Source organism: Falco peregrinus, chromosome 3 (assembly GCF_023634155.1).
Source record: "Falco peregrinus isolate bFalPer1 chromosome 3, bFalPer1.pri, whole genome shotgun sequence".
Lineage (NCBI taxonomy): Eukaryota > Metazoa > Chordata > Aves > Falconiformes > Falconidae > Falco > Falco peregrinus.
This window is the reverse complement of record NC_073723.1, coordinates 96,562,370-96,578,655: the sequence shown is the minus strand read 5'-3', so window position 1 is coordinate 96,578,655 and position 16,286 is coordinate 96,562,370. Positions and strand designations below refer to the sequence as shown.

The 16,286-nt window shown below is 42.8% G+C and overlaps 1 protein-coding gene across 4 annotated transcripts in view; it reads left to right on the top strand.

Moving 5' to 3' along the window:
- The window catches only part of NEDD9 (neural precursor cell expressed, developmentally down-regulated 9), a 107,125-nt gene that overhangs the window by 75,266 nt on the left and 15,573 nt on the right, over positions 1-16,286 (top strand). For all 4 annotated transcript variants that reach the window (XM_055798622.1, XM_027789074.2, XM_055798623.1 and 1 more), the window contains one exon: positions 8,448-8,888. In XM_055798622.1, the coding sequence (XP_055654597.1) occupies positions 8,448-8,888 (441 nt within the window). The remainder of the gene's footprint in view (positions 1-8,447; positions 8,889-16,286) is intronic.

The window sequence follows — 16,286 nt, the reverse complement described above, 5'->3', positions numbered from 1 at the left end:
TTTTTTTTTTTTAAGGAAGCTTTGTCTGGGAGAAGACTGCTCGCAAATGCCAGAAGATGGAAAACTAAGAACTTGAAACACACATTTCAGGATTCTTTCTTTCCATTTTTTTTTCCTTTCCCTTCTCCTCTGCTCCTTCAATTCTTAAGCATTCAACATCCGATCTCCTTTCATTAAGTTTTTAATTGCTTGCCTGAAGGAAAGAGGTTAGGTTTTCCATCTGCTTTTTGATTTTGATGTACTGTGGTTTAATCACAGTGAGATCATATTTACTCTAAGGCTATTGTTTGCATGCTTTATTTTTTCCTCCCTCCCCCCCCAGCCCCAGCTGATGTCACAGAAGGCACACAGCCCTGGGATGGATTTGAAAAGGCCTTTTAAAGTCATGGAACTAGATCACACCCTTCCTTGGGTGGGGGGAAAGGAAACCGGTTACAAGGGTAAAACATACATAGAAAACTTTGTGAGTTAGGTGTGGTGGAATTTCCCAAAATATTAATAGGTCTTGAAGGTAAGTCAGGGGATGTGGTTTGCATTCCCAGAAAGAGCAGAGAAAGTGGTATTTCAGCACTCCTGTAAAACCCCGCTAACTCAGAGGGCAGGGGAATAAGCTCAAGATCAGGATATATCGCAGGAAATCACTGCTCTACTTCGCTGCAAATGTTACTGTCACAAACCATATCAGTCTTCTGTGATGCTCCAAAACAGGGTGGGTGGTCTGACAGCACAGAAGCAGTGGGCATTAATCTCGGGGTGTTCCCCAGGGCTGAGCGGGTGAGCATTACCTCAGATATGCCCTTTGCTAGCGTAGCGATGACCTGTTGCGTCTCAAGGCACAGGCTGCAAACAGAGGGTTGCTATGTAGTAAAAGGGAGTTGCCACTTCTGTCAGACTTCCCCTACACGCTTCTGAGCACCTCGGAGGTTTTACATGATTCAAAGGGTGTTTGTCATCCAATACATCCATCCTTCACTGCGTCAGAAACAGAAGCGGGTAAGTCAGCTCTCCTTATTTAACATCTGACCTCAAATTCTGTTTCTGCGATTACCTTTGTAGTGCCCAGGAAATCAGAGCAGCACACCCCTGCATCTATGTTCTCTAACTTCTCTTCTCTAACTAAAATAAAGCAAAACCAGCCCAGCCAAAACCCAAAACTCGATCAAGAGCCTGGTTTATTGTCCTTCTAGGCAATGTAGAGTTACCGTTTTGTTACTCTTCAACAGACACAGAGCCAGAATACTTCCTTTTCAACTCACTTGTCCAGTTTGAAATGTCAGGCACTTCATGGTGATGCACTCAGTGCAGAACAATGAAGTATTTTATTCACACAGGCCAAAGCTTCAGTTAAGATCTCTAACCTTCATTTTCACATTTTTCCTTTTTTACTTCCCTCCCAGCCTTTTCTACCCTCCTTATTCCTTCTTTTGGATTCACACATTTAGATTCTCTCCCAAGTTGCAGGTTCACTGCCACATCTCAGTGTCACAAAGCACTTTGCTGACTGCATAAAAAAAATAATGGCTACACAAATATCTTGCACTTGCTTAAAACAGAACAGCTTTGCTGAAACAAGAGATGTTCTCAGGCCGGAGAGCCTTCAGTCTCTTGCATGTTCACATTAAGTTTGAATACAAGTTTTGGGTGAACTGATGGACCACAGCAGCATCTTGAGCAGGAGTGTGAAGTGCCTGGGCCCTGCCTGGTCTGCTCACTGCCTGCCTGCCACCTGAGCTGGCTGGAGTGCTGTACCCGCAAAAACTGACAGTAAATATATCCAAAGCATGACAGCCATAAGGCCTACTTCATCTTATCCAAGTACAATCCAGTAAGAAGGGGACATTCCCATTTTTCATCCTTAACTTTCTGTGTAATGGTCATGCTACAAAACAACCCCAGGCAGAACAAACTGAAATTCAGACCTTTCGGGCCAGACAGAGGGGCTGGGACAGCTAGAACACCAAAATAAGGCACTTGCTTTTCTCCCCTGCAGACCCAAGATTTTCCACATCACAACCTCCAGGCATTTTGGCGTACTTGAGCGTGACTGACTGCCTCTGTTCTGGAGATGCATAGGGCTAGAGTGCAAGGATACTCAGGGTGGATGAAGACCTGTCCTCCTTAGGGCTCTGCTGAGGCTGTTAACTCTCATTAGCTGTAAAGCCAAACTTCCAAATCTGCACATGGAAAACAGCCTTAATTTCCATCCAGCAGGACCTGCAGTTATTTGGGCTAGCAATGCTTGACCAGAAAAGTATCTGCACTAAAAGAAAATTTGGTGGAAGAAAGCAAGAAAGTGCCTGAAAATTGGAACTGGGGGCTTTGTCTGTAAGCGTGAACTGAAACATTACCATGGCGAGCATTTACAACCAGGCTCCCTCTTTTGTCGTTAGCTGAGAGCCAGGGAAGCTCACAGTTCCCAGAGCAGACCCGCAGCCTGAACGAGATGCCAAGGGCCTGGCAGAGTCCTCCTGCCAAAGCTGCAGTTAACTGCAACACCTTGGTTGTGCAGCAAGCTTTTTCTACACGCTGTGGTAGCACTTCCTGCCACCTCTGCTTCGCTATCGACTTAAGATAAATACTAAGTGCCTGCACACAGCTTGCTGCTGGCAATTAGCAGTTACAGGTCTGCACACAGGTAGGGGCTGTTACGGCCAAGCAACAAGGCATCATTTTGTAGTTCATTTCCCGTGTTGGCACCCACATGGACATACCTAAGAACATGCCGGTGCATCTTGGTGTGTGACAAAAAGCGCTGCCTGCTTCCAGGTTTGAGGAGACCAGCAACACACATTATTCAAGGTTGCGTGTCTTATTCAGTGACCTCTGTCAACTTGTATTAAGTAGACTTCATGAAAAGATGCTTATTATAGATATACCTGTTACCTACTGTGCCTCGATAGTTTCTTGTGTTGTAAACACCATGCAATAAATTCTTTATTTCAGGGGCAGTGACAGTGAGAAGCAGAGAAGGTGCTAAAAAGCGCCGATGTTAAACTGTCCAGTGACTCTTGCACTGAAGCCCTTATGTCAGAAGGCGCAGAGCACAAACTTGCCTATCTTCTGCCAGTACTGCTTGTAGTCAAAACCGTTTCTCAGAATAAAACTAATTCTTTACTGGGTTTTCAGATCAGTTCTTCAGTCTCACAGGCAAATCATTACTATTAGACCTACTGCAACCATACATGGGTACATAAACGCTTAAGCTTGCTTTTGAATGGCAGTGATTAGTTTTAAAGAAACCTAAAAGACGGGGGAATCTATACTGAAAATTATTATGTGATGGATAATTAAGAGTGAGCCAACCAAAATGAAGCTACTGGTTAGAGCACAGACACTCCTTTGGGGTGTCTCCCCCCACCTTTCCTTCCTTTGTTCTTCTCTTCCTTCCTTCTCCCGATCTAGCTAAACGTAGAAAAGCTGTTTGGCATTTTAAGAAACAGTTTGTCCAATAATAGACTAAAAGGGTCCCACCCTTTTTCATTTAAAAGCAGAGGTGATTTCCCTAGTTCTGTTTGCACATAAAACTCTACATATAGGAAGCAATATTTAAAAACAAGACAAAGCAGAACAAAACAACATGTCCCACCAGCCAAGCACAGCGCAGGGATCGGTATCCACAAGCCTGTGTGCTCTGGAACATCCTAATGTGGCACTTTTGTGGAAGTGACTGAAATTCTTCAAGCTTATGGTTGGTTGAACCTTTTCCTCGAGCGTTCATTCATTGCAGAGCTGGCCGAGGAGTCAAGTCGGCAGCCCTGCGCTAGGAGCTTGGCACCGCGACACTCAGCCCTTAAAGACTCCATTGTATTTAACCTCATAGCGTGTCATTTATTATTCCTGTGTTTGCTTCCATGGCTGTGGGCACCTCACACGCTCTTGTTACCCACGTCACTGGATGTGTTCACACTAATAGAAAGAGTAGATATTTCCACCACTCTTTAACTCTTCTGCCATTCAGCCTCATCAACAAACAACCTTTTCATCCTCCAAACCTCAAATTACAGAATTCTACCAGATCCCTTCACTGCAGGGAAGGCGAACCAAAATAGATCATATTCTTCAAAGTATTTTCACATGTCTTTATTCAACTGCAGGCATGTTAACCATCAGATGCAGTAGGCTAAGGAGAGATTAGACGCACCTTTGACCGTTCAATGATAGACCTCATTTATGCATCTGAATTTGGCTTGTAATTCCTTCAGCATCTAAGAAGAAAAATAGTTTACAGAGGGTTTTGAGGTTTTGTTGTTTAGGTTCTGCAAGTAGAACAGCTGACAGCTTTCAGGGCAGCAACAAAGTCTGGTGAGCCTCTTCCTGCAGCATGTTCCAGCTACAGTCCCCAGGCAGCAGTCATTAGTGTCAGGCTCACTTTGACTTGATGACAATTGGGATAGCACTTTATTTAGCAGACAACTAAAAAACTTCATTTTATTCAGTGATTTTACAGAAGGTGCTTTCTACTGCACTCAAAGAGTCCAAGGTTAAGAGGAATTTAAGCTTCTTGAGAACAAATATTTTCTTTTTGTTTTGCCTGTATAGGGTACAAACACAGTGGGGGCCTGACCCTGGCTTCCACTTCCAAACATCCCAGTATTGCTAGCAAGGCTTGAGGATACAAAAGCTGAACTGAACCTTTCCAGTCAACCATTAGTTGTAGAGAAGCACTAATGGAAGTAATAGCTGCTATAATACAGAGGGCTCAGGATGATAGAGCTGTATATTTACCTATATATTTTTTTTCTCTTTGTATTAGAAATAAAGGGACACCTGTGCAACTTGCCAGCTGTGAAAAACTAGCTTCAAGACAAGTTTCTCAGCAGCCCTCTCTATTGACAATTTGTTTAGGAAATGGTCAAGTTTATTTGTATAGCACTTAGTCATACAAAAAGGTCACTGCTGTTGCCTTACCTTCTTATATCAGACGTGTTAGTGCTTATTCGGTGCCTATTTCACAGACAGGTGAGTGACAGATCCTTGCCTCTAAGAGCAAGTCCAGTTAATTCCAGATAACCCTCCCCAGTCTCTGAGCTGGTGAGACCAGTGAGGGGGAGTGTTCCGAGATGCAGGCTGTGATGCCCACAGCATCCAAAAATTATTTGCATTTGTCAAATCAATCCAGATACAGCCCACAAGTGTTCAGGGGTGCCTTTGATCAGGACTTCTTTTTGTGTGTGTAAAAGTAGGGACTACAGTCTTGATCACCACAGCAGGTCAAAGGTGCTCTGTGGTTTTCAAAAGCTTTCCTGATGACATTCTGTGGTGATAATTTCTTTTTTCTGAAGACTGACTCTGCTGACTAATGAAAGCAACTGTGACAGTGTTCCTGAAGCTCATATTAAGAAATCCTGTGAAGGAAGAATGAAATCAGGGAAATGCTCAAAACACAGGTTTGCTTAGCAGGAACAGTGGCTGTGTTGCTGGCAACAAGCAGCAGGCTTAGGATTTCTGGTCCCAGTTCTTATTTGCAGGAATATTTTGCCGGCTTCAGTACTCCATCAGTGGCTGATGCTGGTGGCATGGGCCATTTAAAAGGCCTTGAGGATATTGCTGTGAAACAAGTGGCAACCAATTAGTATAATTCACATACTGGTGCCTGAGTTAACACTGACAACGAGAATCTGAAGCCGTTTGCAGCAAAGAAGTTCTTGAAGCATATCCAGAAAGTATTAACATGCTGCATGCCAGGTGGTGAGAAGGTCACTGGGACAGAGATAATGAGCAACTGGAAAAAAATTCACATGGGAACTTTTATCTGCTCTAATTCTACCAGTTTTCCAGCTTTGTTCTGAGAATTGCTTTGCTACAGAAGCTAATCGAGCTTTTCAAATACCTTTAATCACTAAAGTATGGAAGAATAAGCGTTGATCTTTGATTTAGCCTGCTTGTTTTGTGCCCCCGCCCAACCTTCCTCCTTTGTTAAATAATACTCTCTGCAAAAGCTTCCTTTAAACAGTCAGTTGCACAGCCTGAGCTAGTCACATTAGTAGATTTATCCTGTGCAAGACAAACTAGAAAGAAATGTAGAAAGGTAAGAGGTTAACTTGAATATTCAGACTGGGCAGGAACTTATCTTTTCTGAGCTCTTTCGACTCAGCTGAGGAGCCAAGTCAACATGGCAAGAGCATAGATACAGTGTTCAAGACGACACCACTGTTTTTTGACCATGCTAAAGAATAGTTTTACAGTTCTGCCAAGGCACGGACAAAACTGCTCCCTGCTTTATCTCTATTTGCATTTCTGAGTGTTGTTGACTGATGAGCTGAGTAGCTGTACAGAGAGAATGGTGGGCCCCAGTGCTGCTGTTTACATGGGAGTTTAAAATGGCAATCCTACTTTTCCAAGCCAAACTTGATTTATGCTGGCCTCACTAATGATACCGATGAAAGGCAAAGCCAGTGTTTCTCATACATTTGAAAGCTGATCCCCCATTCAGAGACGAGAAAACTGATCTCACGCACCCCATTTCAACACTACGTCTTGGGAAAAGCATATTCTTCTACCTTTTATGTGACATCTGAGCTGACCCTTCCTCCATCCACCAGTCAGCCCCTTCATACAGCCTCCCAACTGTATACTACACTTAGGAAAAGTTGAACTGAGCAAGGTCAAATGGAAGCCTGCTGTTTTGATGAAGCACAGAGATGATGCAAAAACATCAGTGCTTGTCAATGGGGAAAGATACAAGTGGGGGATAAAATAAAAAGTTTTGATATGTCCAAGAAGGAGAATAAACACGACAGATGAAAACACTAAACTGAACTTGATGCTATCCCTTTAATAGAGGGAAGATAAGTCGTCAAGACAGCTGCATATCCTATCTTAGGGTGGATTAGCACCATTTCGGTTTGTGTACAGCATTCACATGCTTCAGCTAGAACACTCCAGACCCAGGGCTTCCTGTGTTTTTTTTCAAGTGCTTACAATTAGTTTATAACTGTCTCTGCTGACTGCCTTCACCAAAAAGCAGGCAGGCATGGAACAGTTGTTGCCAATGCATTTGGAAATATCACCAGAGCCAAGAAATTAAGTGTTCACTGCCTTTGTGAGGGGTCCAAGAATGTCAGTGCAGACAGCTTGCCTACTTTCCATTGAATACCGACACTTGGCCAGTTACTCAGACCTGGATGTGCCATGTGGGCCTGCAAAGGGAGCTGGTTCACTCCCTGAGAGTCAGACCACAATCATACATCAACTCAGAGCTGGCTTAAAACTTCTTAGTAGAGGTACTGCCGGTAGCATAGCTACAACAAAACAGAGGTCAGGGCAGGCTGCAAAGCCTGCCTGAAACAGTAGGCAAATGCTTGGGAGTAGATCTGTGTGGTGAAGTTCCCTGTATTATTACTGCTCCACTGACATAGTCAAGCAAAATGAATGTAAGTGTGCTTGAGGTACGTTGGCACAGCTCAAAGGCACTTGACTGCTTTTAGACTCCTCCCAGGTTGCATACAGATGCACTCTATGGTAACGTTTGGAACCTAAATTCTTAACGCTCTTCAACATAAGGACAAGCCCATACATATTGCTACAGCTTTCCCCACAGCAAAGGCATGACTCCATCTGGGGTCACTGGACACCTTTGTAAAAAACGTTCTCTTCAAGATCTCTCTACAGAGAGGGGGACTCTGGGGAACCTTTTCCTTTGAGGTTTTTTGGTTGTTTTGGGGTTTTTTTGGTGATGGTGGTTTTGAGGCAGTGGGGGGAAGAAGCTTTTTGCCCATTAAGCCAGTGCTGTGCTGCACCACACCGCTAAGGAAGTTTACAGAAAGAATGAGAAGGCAGAGCACTACATACCAATGTGAGCATCATAGTTCAAAACCCGTGACATCTTGTCAATTTTTAGTTTTGGCTGGTTTTTCTCATGAGGTGATCTACAGATCCCTGACTTTAAAGGAGCCTACAGGTGACAGCTAAGACAAGCCAGCTCACCGCCTTCACACTAATGGGATCTGCACCTCTAGCAGAAAGGCTTTGGGGACCCTGAAAAACTTAAAAAATGTTTGGAAACAACTGCTCTGGATTATGTCCCTGTTTATTATTATTCAAGTTTTATTTTAAGTATCAGCTGGCTGTAGCAGCACACAGCACAGTTACAGGGAAGTCAATGTCAAGTGATGAAGGTACAAGCCCCCATTCACAGGAAGAGCATCTCAATGCCAAGAGCAGAGCTCTCCTGACTCCCTGTCTGTTCAGGTGACTAGACCACATAAAGAGCTCCTACCTGACCTAGCATTACTGGAAGACTTCTCACTAGCAGTGTTGCTAACACAAGCCTCTCATTTTTCCTGCGTAGGGCAGAGAAATCCTGTGCTGCATTATTTTCCCATGTTATTTTGATTTCCTGTACTCTTTACAAAATAAGTTCTTATTTCTCTCCACTTAGAATGTGAAGTTTTAGAAGATTCTAGTATGTTTGTTCATGTGTTTTTCTTGCCCTTCTTTCTCCACAGAATCTTATGGCAAGAGCCCTGTATGACAATGTCCCTGAATGTGCAGAAGAGTTGGCCTTCCGCAAAGGAGACATTTTGACGGTGATAGAACAGAACACTGAAGGTCTTGAAGGATGGTGGCTCTGCTCCTTGCATGGCCGGCAAGGCATTGTTCCAGGCAACCGTGTGAAACTCCTGATAGGTCCAGTGGTACAGGACAGTCCTTCTGGCCAGGATATGTCCAATTCAGGACTGATGCATCAATCCTTCAACCAGCAAAAGATCTACCAAGTGCCAAGCTCACATGCCTCAGCACGTGATCCTGTCTACCAAGTGCCACCTTCCCATCCAAATCAGGGAATTTACCAAATACCCACCGGTCATGGTCTCGTGCGACAAGATATTTACCAAGTGCCACCTTCCATGCAGAGATGTATTGATGGTTCAGCTCTGACTAACAAGGTGTGTGTGCATTTGCTTTTATGTCATAGCTCCAAAGCAGCTCACTTGTGCTGAGCACCAGTAAAGTAGTTAATGGCCAGTGATAGCCTATGATAGGAAGGATCGGTGTATATTTGCCTGTGGGAGGCAAATAAAAGCCCAGTTCTTAACTGCTTGCTTAATTTGCCACGAAGATACACAGCAGAGGATTTTGGAGCTGCGCTTCCGCAGGATCTAAAGATGAGGGAGAGTACGTGAGCTTGTGTCCTCACAGGCTCCCCAAGGAAGCTGAAGCACGTTTTGCCTGTGGCACTCTTGCATTATAGGCTCAAAGAGAGCTGCTGCAGTAAGATTAACTCTCCCACAAATTAACATCATCTGCCCAAGTAATTTTTGTTTAATTAAAAATGATGTACTGCCTTGCTGGAGAAGTCCCAGTGGGTCTAAACTACAAAGAAAACAGTGATTGATGAGACAAGGGCCATACTTGGAAGTCTGAGGGCGCAAGAGGATGATGATAGCGAGGGATGTTTTTAATACTGAACCTGAAGTTTATAAGGGTGCATTTGATGGTTGTCTCCAGCTAAATTTCTTGATTGCACCACGGAGCTGTTGCAGCTCCCACTTTCATCGCTGCAGCAGCTGAGAACTCCCAAGGCTCCCATGAGAGGCACTGCATTATGTGGGTCCCTTATTCCTGCTGACCCTCTAAGGCTCTCCCCATCCCCTGTCACTCCCTCATTGTACCTTCATGGGGTACCAGCCAGGTACCCCAATGGCTGCAAAGGGTTAAGGAAGGTACCCAAGGGAGGAAGGAGATTCTCCTTGTCTTCCAGATCCCTTATTGCTAAGCCAAAGAGAAGCTCCTACATTCCCTCCATTCCTTGCTCAACAGCTCCAGATGCTAGCATCCTCCTTAACTTGCAGATTACTATGCCTTAATCTCTAAAGGTATGTGAGCAGATGATGTCTCTGTCAAGAAGTTCCTGAGCGGTTTAAACTTTCATCACCTAATTTAGATCAACAAGACAGGCTGTTTCAGGTTTTTCCCCCACCTCACCCCCAACTAAGCCTTTTTCATATCAGGCCTTTGGAAGGCATCTACTAATGCTTTTATTTCCTTGTTACAATTTCATTTTCCCTGGTAAAAATTGATATTTTTTTTCTTCCTCCTGAGCAAGAGAAAGAGACCTGTGAAATCATACTAAGTCAGGTTATAAAGAGGTTTGTTTGCTCAGCTTTTCCACAATGAAATTTTGCGGGGTGTCCAAAAAGATAAAGTGAGAAAATTGCACTTGCTGCTCATGTAGAGATAGGAGTTTTGTTAGAGCAGTTATGCAGGTTTTCTGAGAAATATTACATCTTTTCTCTCCATTTCTCCTTTCCCTACAGACTAGATACAGTGAAATCTTTTTCAGGGGCAATATAGTTTACCTATCCACAGCAGCATTTAGATATCCTCCAAGGTAGTTTATGGGCACCTGGTGAACAGCCTTTTGATGGTACAGCACAGAAGAGATCCCACTTTACTGTACATTGCATGAAACATTACAGCGCTGCAGCAGAGATGCCACAGGAGCTGCACTGAAGTCTGTTGGGAAGCCCAAGCTAACAGCTTGGAGTGTTATGTACTTTAATTTTAGGACCTGACCTACCTAAACAACCACTGGCATAGTTAGCGTAACGCAAGTGTGTATGTGTACCCTGCACAATTTAAGCCTGAAAGGAAAGCATTCTCCAACTGCATGTGAAGTCTGTTCTCTCTGAAATAGGACATTCTACATAGACTTGGTTGCTACAGGGACTGTTAAAACCCTAGATAAATTAAACCAAAGATTTCAGAGTCTCAGTGTAAGTGCAGACTTCTGTTGAGATGCAAAAATCAGAAGCATTAAAGCATCTATTTTCTCCAAGTTTCTGCCTGGAAATTTTTCAACAAGCTCGAATATGATTTTTTCCTGAATTCAGGTCACCTTCTGTAGAAAATCAAGACCATTTATTTGGCTGACTTGTTTCATTTTAATTCCTTGCAACCTATGAAAGGTCAGCTATGCTGTATAAAAACAAATGGCTACGTTGCCAACTACAAAATAAACTAAACATGCACATTTATAAATCATTTTACCCTCAGCAAAGTAGCTACTGATATGCTTAGCACTAGCCAATTCTTGCTACTTAGGGTAGGATCACTTTAATCCCAACTTTAAATTTATTTAGCTTAAGAGCTCTGAGTCTCAGCTACTGTCTTGCTAGTGGCGGGCATGCTAGATGGCAAACCTCATGGCAATGGCTTGCTTCGGCAAGGGGCAGACATGCCTCTACTCCCTTGGAATTGCTAGTCCTACACTTAAAAATAGCTCATTGGGATTGAAACCCTAGTAGACAAGAGAAGTGTAGGGTTATTAGTAAGAGAGGAGTCCGATGCAAAACATACTCCCTTCTTTGTCATCCTAACCTTGCAAGACTGCTTTTTACTGCTAGAGCAGCAACTATCTGCTTATGCCTTTGTGAAAGAAAAGCCTAATTAAGAGGAAGCACTTCAGCACTCATCTCCTTTGTCGGAGGAAACAGTCCATCCTCCAGATTCTCCTCCTCTAGGAATCATTAAAAGCAATCCTTTGTACAAAGGAAAGCTGGAAACCTTGAAGATTTGATTTTGAGAATCTTTGCTTTGGCTTCCAGAATGATTAATCTCTTCTCAGACTTGTGACACCTGTGCCAGTGGCTTAAGTGAGCCACTCTGCCTTCTCCCATCAGCAGAAACAGCTGGTTAGCAGGCTCTGCATTTCAGCAGTTTTCAGGGTGTGGAAGGGGTTTGCGGTGAGGGCATCCTATACGCAAGCCTTCTCCTTCCCCATAGCAGTAGCTAGAGAAGGCTCTAGACACCGTTCTAAGCAGGACCAGCAGCAGTTTCTGACCTATCCATTTCTACACGCATTTGCCTGTTTTCTTTGTGCAAATTGTGGTTTGGCTGTGATACGAGTTTTACAGGCAGAGCTTAGGAACTGCTGTCAGGCAGGAATTGCCTAGCCTTAAGGAACAGTAAATCAACAGCATGCATGTTGTAAAGCTGTGCTGAGGTAACTCATCTTGTTAGCCAGAAAGGCAAAGCAAGTCAAAAAGGAGTCCTGAGGCAGGTAATTATAGTGATTAATTGATTCTGGCCAAGCAAGCTGTTGACAACAGAGCTGTATCAGCTCCTTCTATCACATAGAAATACCACCTTCTAAAACTCACCCTATAAACAAAACCGATAACAAGGGATGGTTTAAAATTAGTCTTGGTTAGCCCCAAGCTTTTATAGCTCTTCTGCAAGTCTAGTCACTGAACGGTTACACCCCTAAGTGTGAAGAGAGTCTGAGGAGCATAAAGATACAAAAGCTGTATCTTAGAATTTTTTCCTTCTTTGTGCTCTGCCTTCAAACTTACTCTCTTTTGCTGCAGCCAGCAAAGAGAAGGAGCCTTTAGACAAATCTGACATTCAGGAGACCTGGGGTTTTTATCCTTGCCAGACTGCTGCATAGTCTTGAATAGTGTTTTTGCACCTCAGCAATCTCACCTGCAAAATATGTGGGGTAATTATGAGAGGAACTTGTTCTGTACAGACTGCTTCGAGAACACCCTTTGAGAAAGATGCTGTCAAAGCACAAAGTCTCTTTTGCATCTGTGTTTAATAATTAGTTTACACATGAGCTTTAAACAGGGAAGGCTATATGTAAAAAAAGTCACTACCGTAATTTAAACACACTTTTTCTGGTGCAGTGTTACCCCTAACTGTAAACACGCTTTTTCTGGTGCAGTGTTACCCCTAACTGATCTGTTGTGCACTCCCTATTATCCTGGAAATAGCATTGGCCAAAACACGCAAGGGAAACATTTCCTTGTTGAAATACAGTTTTGACAAATTCTGAAGGCTTTCTGTAGGAATCAGTAGCTTTCCAGAGAACTTTAGATCAAGGGAAATTGGCACAAAACAGAATATAAGGCTGATGCACCACAGCTGTTTGAGCAGGGAAGAGGCTGCACTGTAGGGGTTACCAGCCCTGAACTGCAGCTCACAAGGCATGGACTAAGCCAGGCAAATAGAGATTAATGCCAACTCGGAACATATCAGCTTTTTTGTTTGTTGTTCTGTTTGAACTAGAACTTTACAGTTCAGGAAACACTCAAGCTTTATCCACCTTTTAAAAGTGGATAAAGCAGAACAGGGAAGGAACTCATGTCCACATGTGAACATCTCTGGCCCATTTCCAAGTATAAACATGCCCTTGACAGATCAAGGGTTTCACACCCCACCATCCTGCTATCTCCACCTTTTTCAAGGGTTCACTGTGTTCAGCAGGAGGTTTTGGTAAGCCACAGCCAAGGGAACAGACCTTGTTTCCTGGTCCTTATTTTAGAGTTGTGTTGGGTGAATCCATGAGAAGTGGAGACACCACCCCACAAGCAGCACCACCCTGACAGTTCTGGCACAGACTTTAGTAGCAGGAGCCAGTTAGCCACGTTATGACGTTTTTCCTTCCAATTAAACAAGTGCTGTCTTAGCCGGGAGGAAAAAACTGCTATATAAAACATTTGTTCTAGAAATAAGCCTGCTTTCACATTATTAACTTTTTTCTTGCCTATTTTCACATTTATGAAGTGAGACCTACATTAAGCATAGTAAGGAGTTGTGTGGCAGGTATATTTTGTCATCAGAAAGACCACAAACATATCTAGTATTCTGTAGTTTGCTGGCAAGATGTATCTATATTACAAGATTGAATGATGTCCCCGTTTACCCTCAAGTCTGAAATACCACAGCTTCCTGTGAAATGGTTTACTCAAATGACCCAGCCAGTCATCTTACAGTCCCTCGTTTCTTCTGCTTTCACATTAGTAACAAAACATCACTTCAATGTTAAAGTGCTGAACCCACAGCAAATTTGCTGAGTGGAGCAGGGGCAGTAACACATACCTCAGCACTCAATGCTCTGTTTCACAAAGTGCACTCTAAAGGGTGAAGTTCTCTCAAATTCAATGCAAACTCAATGGTAAAAATGGCACACAGGCTTTTACTTAGGCTTGAGAGTTCCACTTGTAACTTTCTGGCTTTTCTTCTATTAATGTCACATATTTTACTGATAAAGAGCCTGTGCAGTTAATCTGTCCTCCTGATCTGATCTCTGTGAAAACCACAGAGTGAAGAAACCCTCATCCACAAGACAGAGTAAGCAGCAGTTAGTCACTGATGCTATGTGTAGAGAAGTATTTTAAGAAAAAGACTGCATTTTATTAGGCTGAGTAAACATATGAGCTCAACATTACTCCCCGTTTCTTCCTAAGTGTGGGGCTCTTTTTAATCAGTTCTATTTGTAGACCAGAGGCATGCATTTTTTTTCCCTTTAGTATCTGAAAAAAGGCAAGTCCTGCAATCTCATCCAATAACTGAGGTCCCTTGGGACACAAACCCGCCTGCACAGGGGCAAGTGCAGGATCAAACCTTAGCTAAAAAAACTATAAAAAGAAAAATGCAATTTTATGGGCTCTTTTTGTGGTGGTTAGAAACCTAACCGGACCTTTGGTTACATCTGGAAGCCCACTAACCAAGCATTGATTTGGGGTAATCTAAGTTTCCCTGTAAGGACTAAAACCTAAACACAGCAGCATTTTACAAAAACACAAGTGGAAAACCGATTATTCAGAGAGTGAATTTCATCATAAGGAGGAAGCATGGTTTCTGGAGATAGGAAATGAATAGATGAAGACAGGTTGCTGACAGAAAACAGTTCTATTGCAATCTAAAGGCTTTACAGGTGTTCAGTGATTTTGTAGACATTTTGTTTTGGAGGAAGACTAATTAGCATCAGAATATCATCACTCCACGTGTCTGGCATGAAACATCTCAATTGTTCTTTTCAAAATAGCAGTGCTAATATTTCATCCATTTTTTCAAAAAATTGAATCTAAATCTTTCTACAAAAACAGATTGTTAGAATGGAATCAAAGTGAAATGAATGTAGTTAAGTTCTTAGGAGACAGAAACATTCCGTAAGAGTCCATCCCTAATCCTTAAAAGAAACTAACCTATTCCCATAGGGTCTCATCAGAACATTTTATATTCACAACCAGTCCTGACTAAGGTCTGGGATAATTATTATATAGATGCAACAGACAGTTAAGGATGGCGTTTACATCTGTTTAAAAGGTGTCTATACCTTCCACAAACTTGCCAAAGCAAGCTATTCTAAACACCAGTTAATGGGAGCACTTGTCTGTACAGCTGCCTTGAGGAAGCCATACAAAAATGGAGCTAAAATACAGCTTGTGAGCCAGACAGCCTCTATAAATCAAATTAAGTTGAGCTTCTTCCTGATGGAAGGTTTTCTTAGCCTACTTCTCTCAGCAAGATGGTTGCCAACCTAAAGGCTTTAGGGACACTTCCATTGGTTTCTGCCCAAGTGTACCTCTGAGGACAGTCTTGTGGAACTGAAACTCTTTGGCAGTACTTTATCTCAACCATATTTATTTTTTTTTACCCACTGGGAATTGCCAGTCACCAAAACTGGAACTGTTGACAGGGAAGGATCTGTTCTGAGAAATGTCTTAAAGGAAGAAATAAAATATTTGACAGGAAACAAGTAGTCATGGAAATACCATACTTCAGCAAATCCCAAATGAAGTTTTATTCCCCTCCAGCCCCTAGCATTCCATCTAGAAATTCAGCGTAGAAGGGAAAAAAATAACTGAAATAAGATGAAGCTCCTCAAAGGAATTAAAACAAGTTGTTTGGAGTGAACAAACTGATTTATTGTTTGTGAGACCTTAGGATTTCATGTCATTCACAACAGTAAGACCACAGTGTTCTACCTGTCCCAGCACCTCACCTTCACATCCTTTTCTTCGTTTCCTCTCCTCCTTCAAACTTGCCCTAAGTTCAGGCTTCTGTCTTTGAGAAGAGAAGTCATAGTACTACTGGCATAGAAAACAAATGCGTATTTGCCAAATGGTTCTTAATGTGACAACTTTTTTAAAATGGGAAGACTAGACAGACTGGGACAGCCAAAGCAAGATGCTGCTTTAAATATTTACTACAGGCCAGACACCAAAACACTTTGAGTTTCGCCACACACTTTCATTAATTAAAACTCCAGCTCAAATTTAAGCACAGGTTTCCAGAGAATGCTTTAGCAGTTGCACCTATTTCTCCACTAGAACTTAGCACACAATAATCTGGGGGTTTTCTTTCTCTGTAAGAGCCATCCACAGACATTTATTTCAAAGCCCATGCCTGTTCTATCACCAGTACAGTAACACAGCAGCTCTTTAGTCCTGTTGGCCGATCCATGCAGAAATGGGGATCTCACTGTCTGTCTAAAAAGAAGTAATTGTCACAGGGACAGCGCTGGTAAAACTCGTAACAAGAGTATTGGGCAAGTA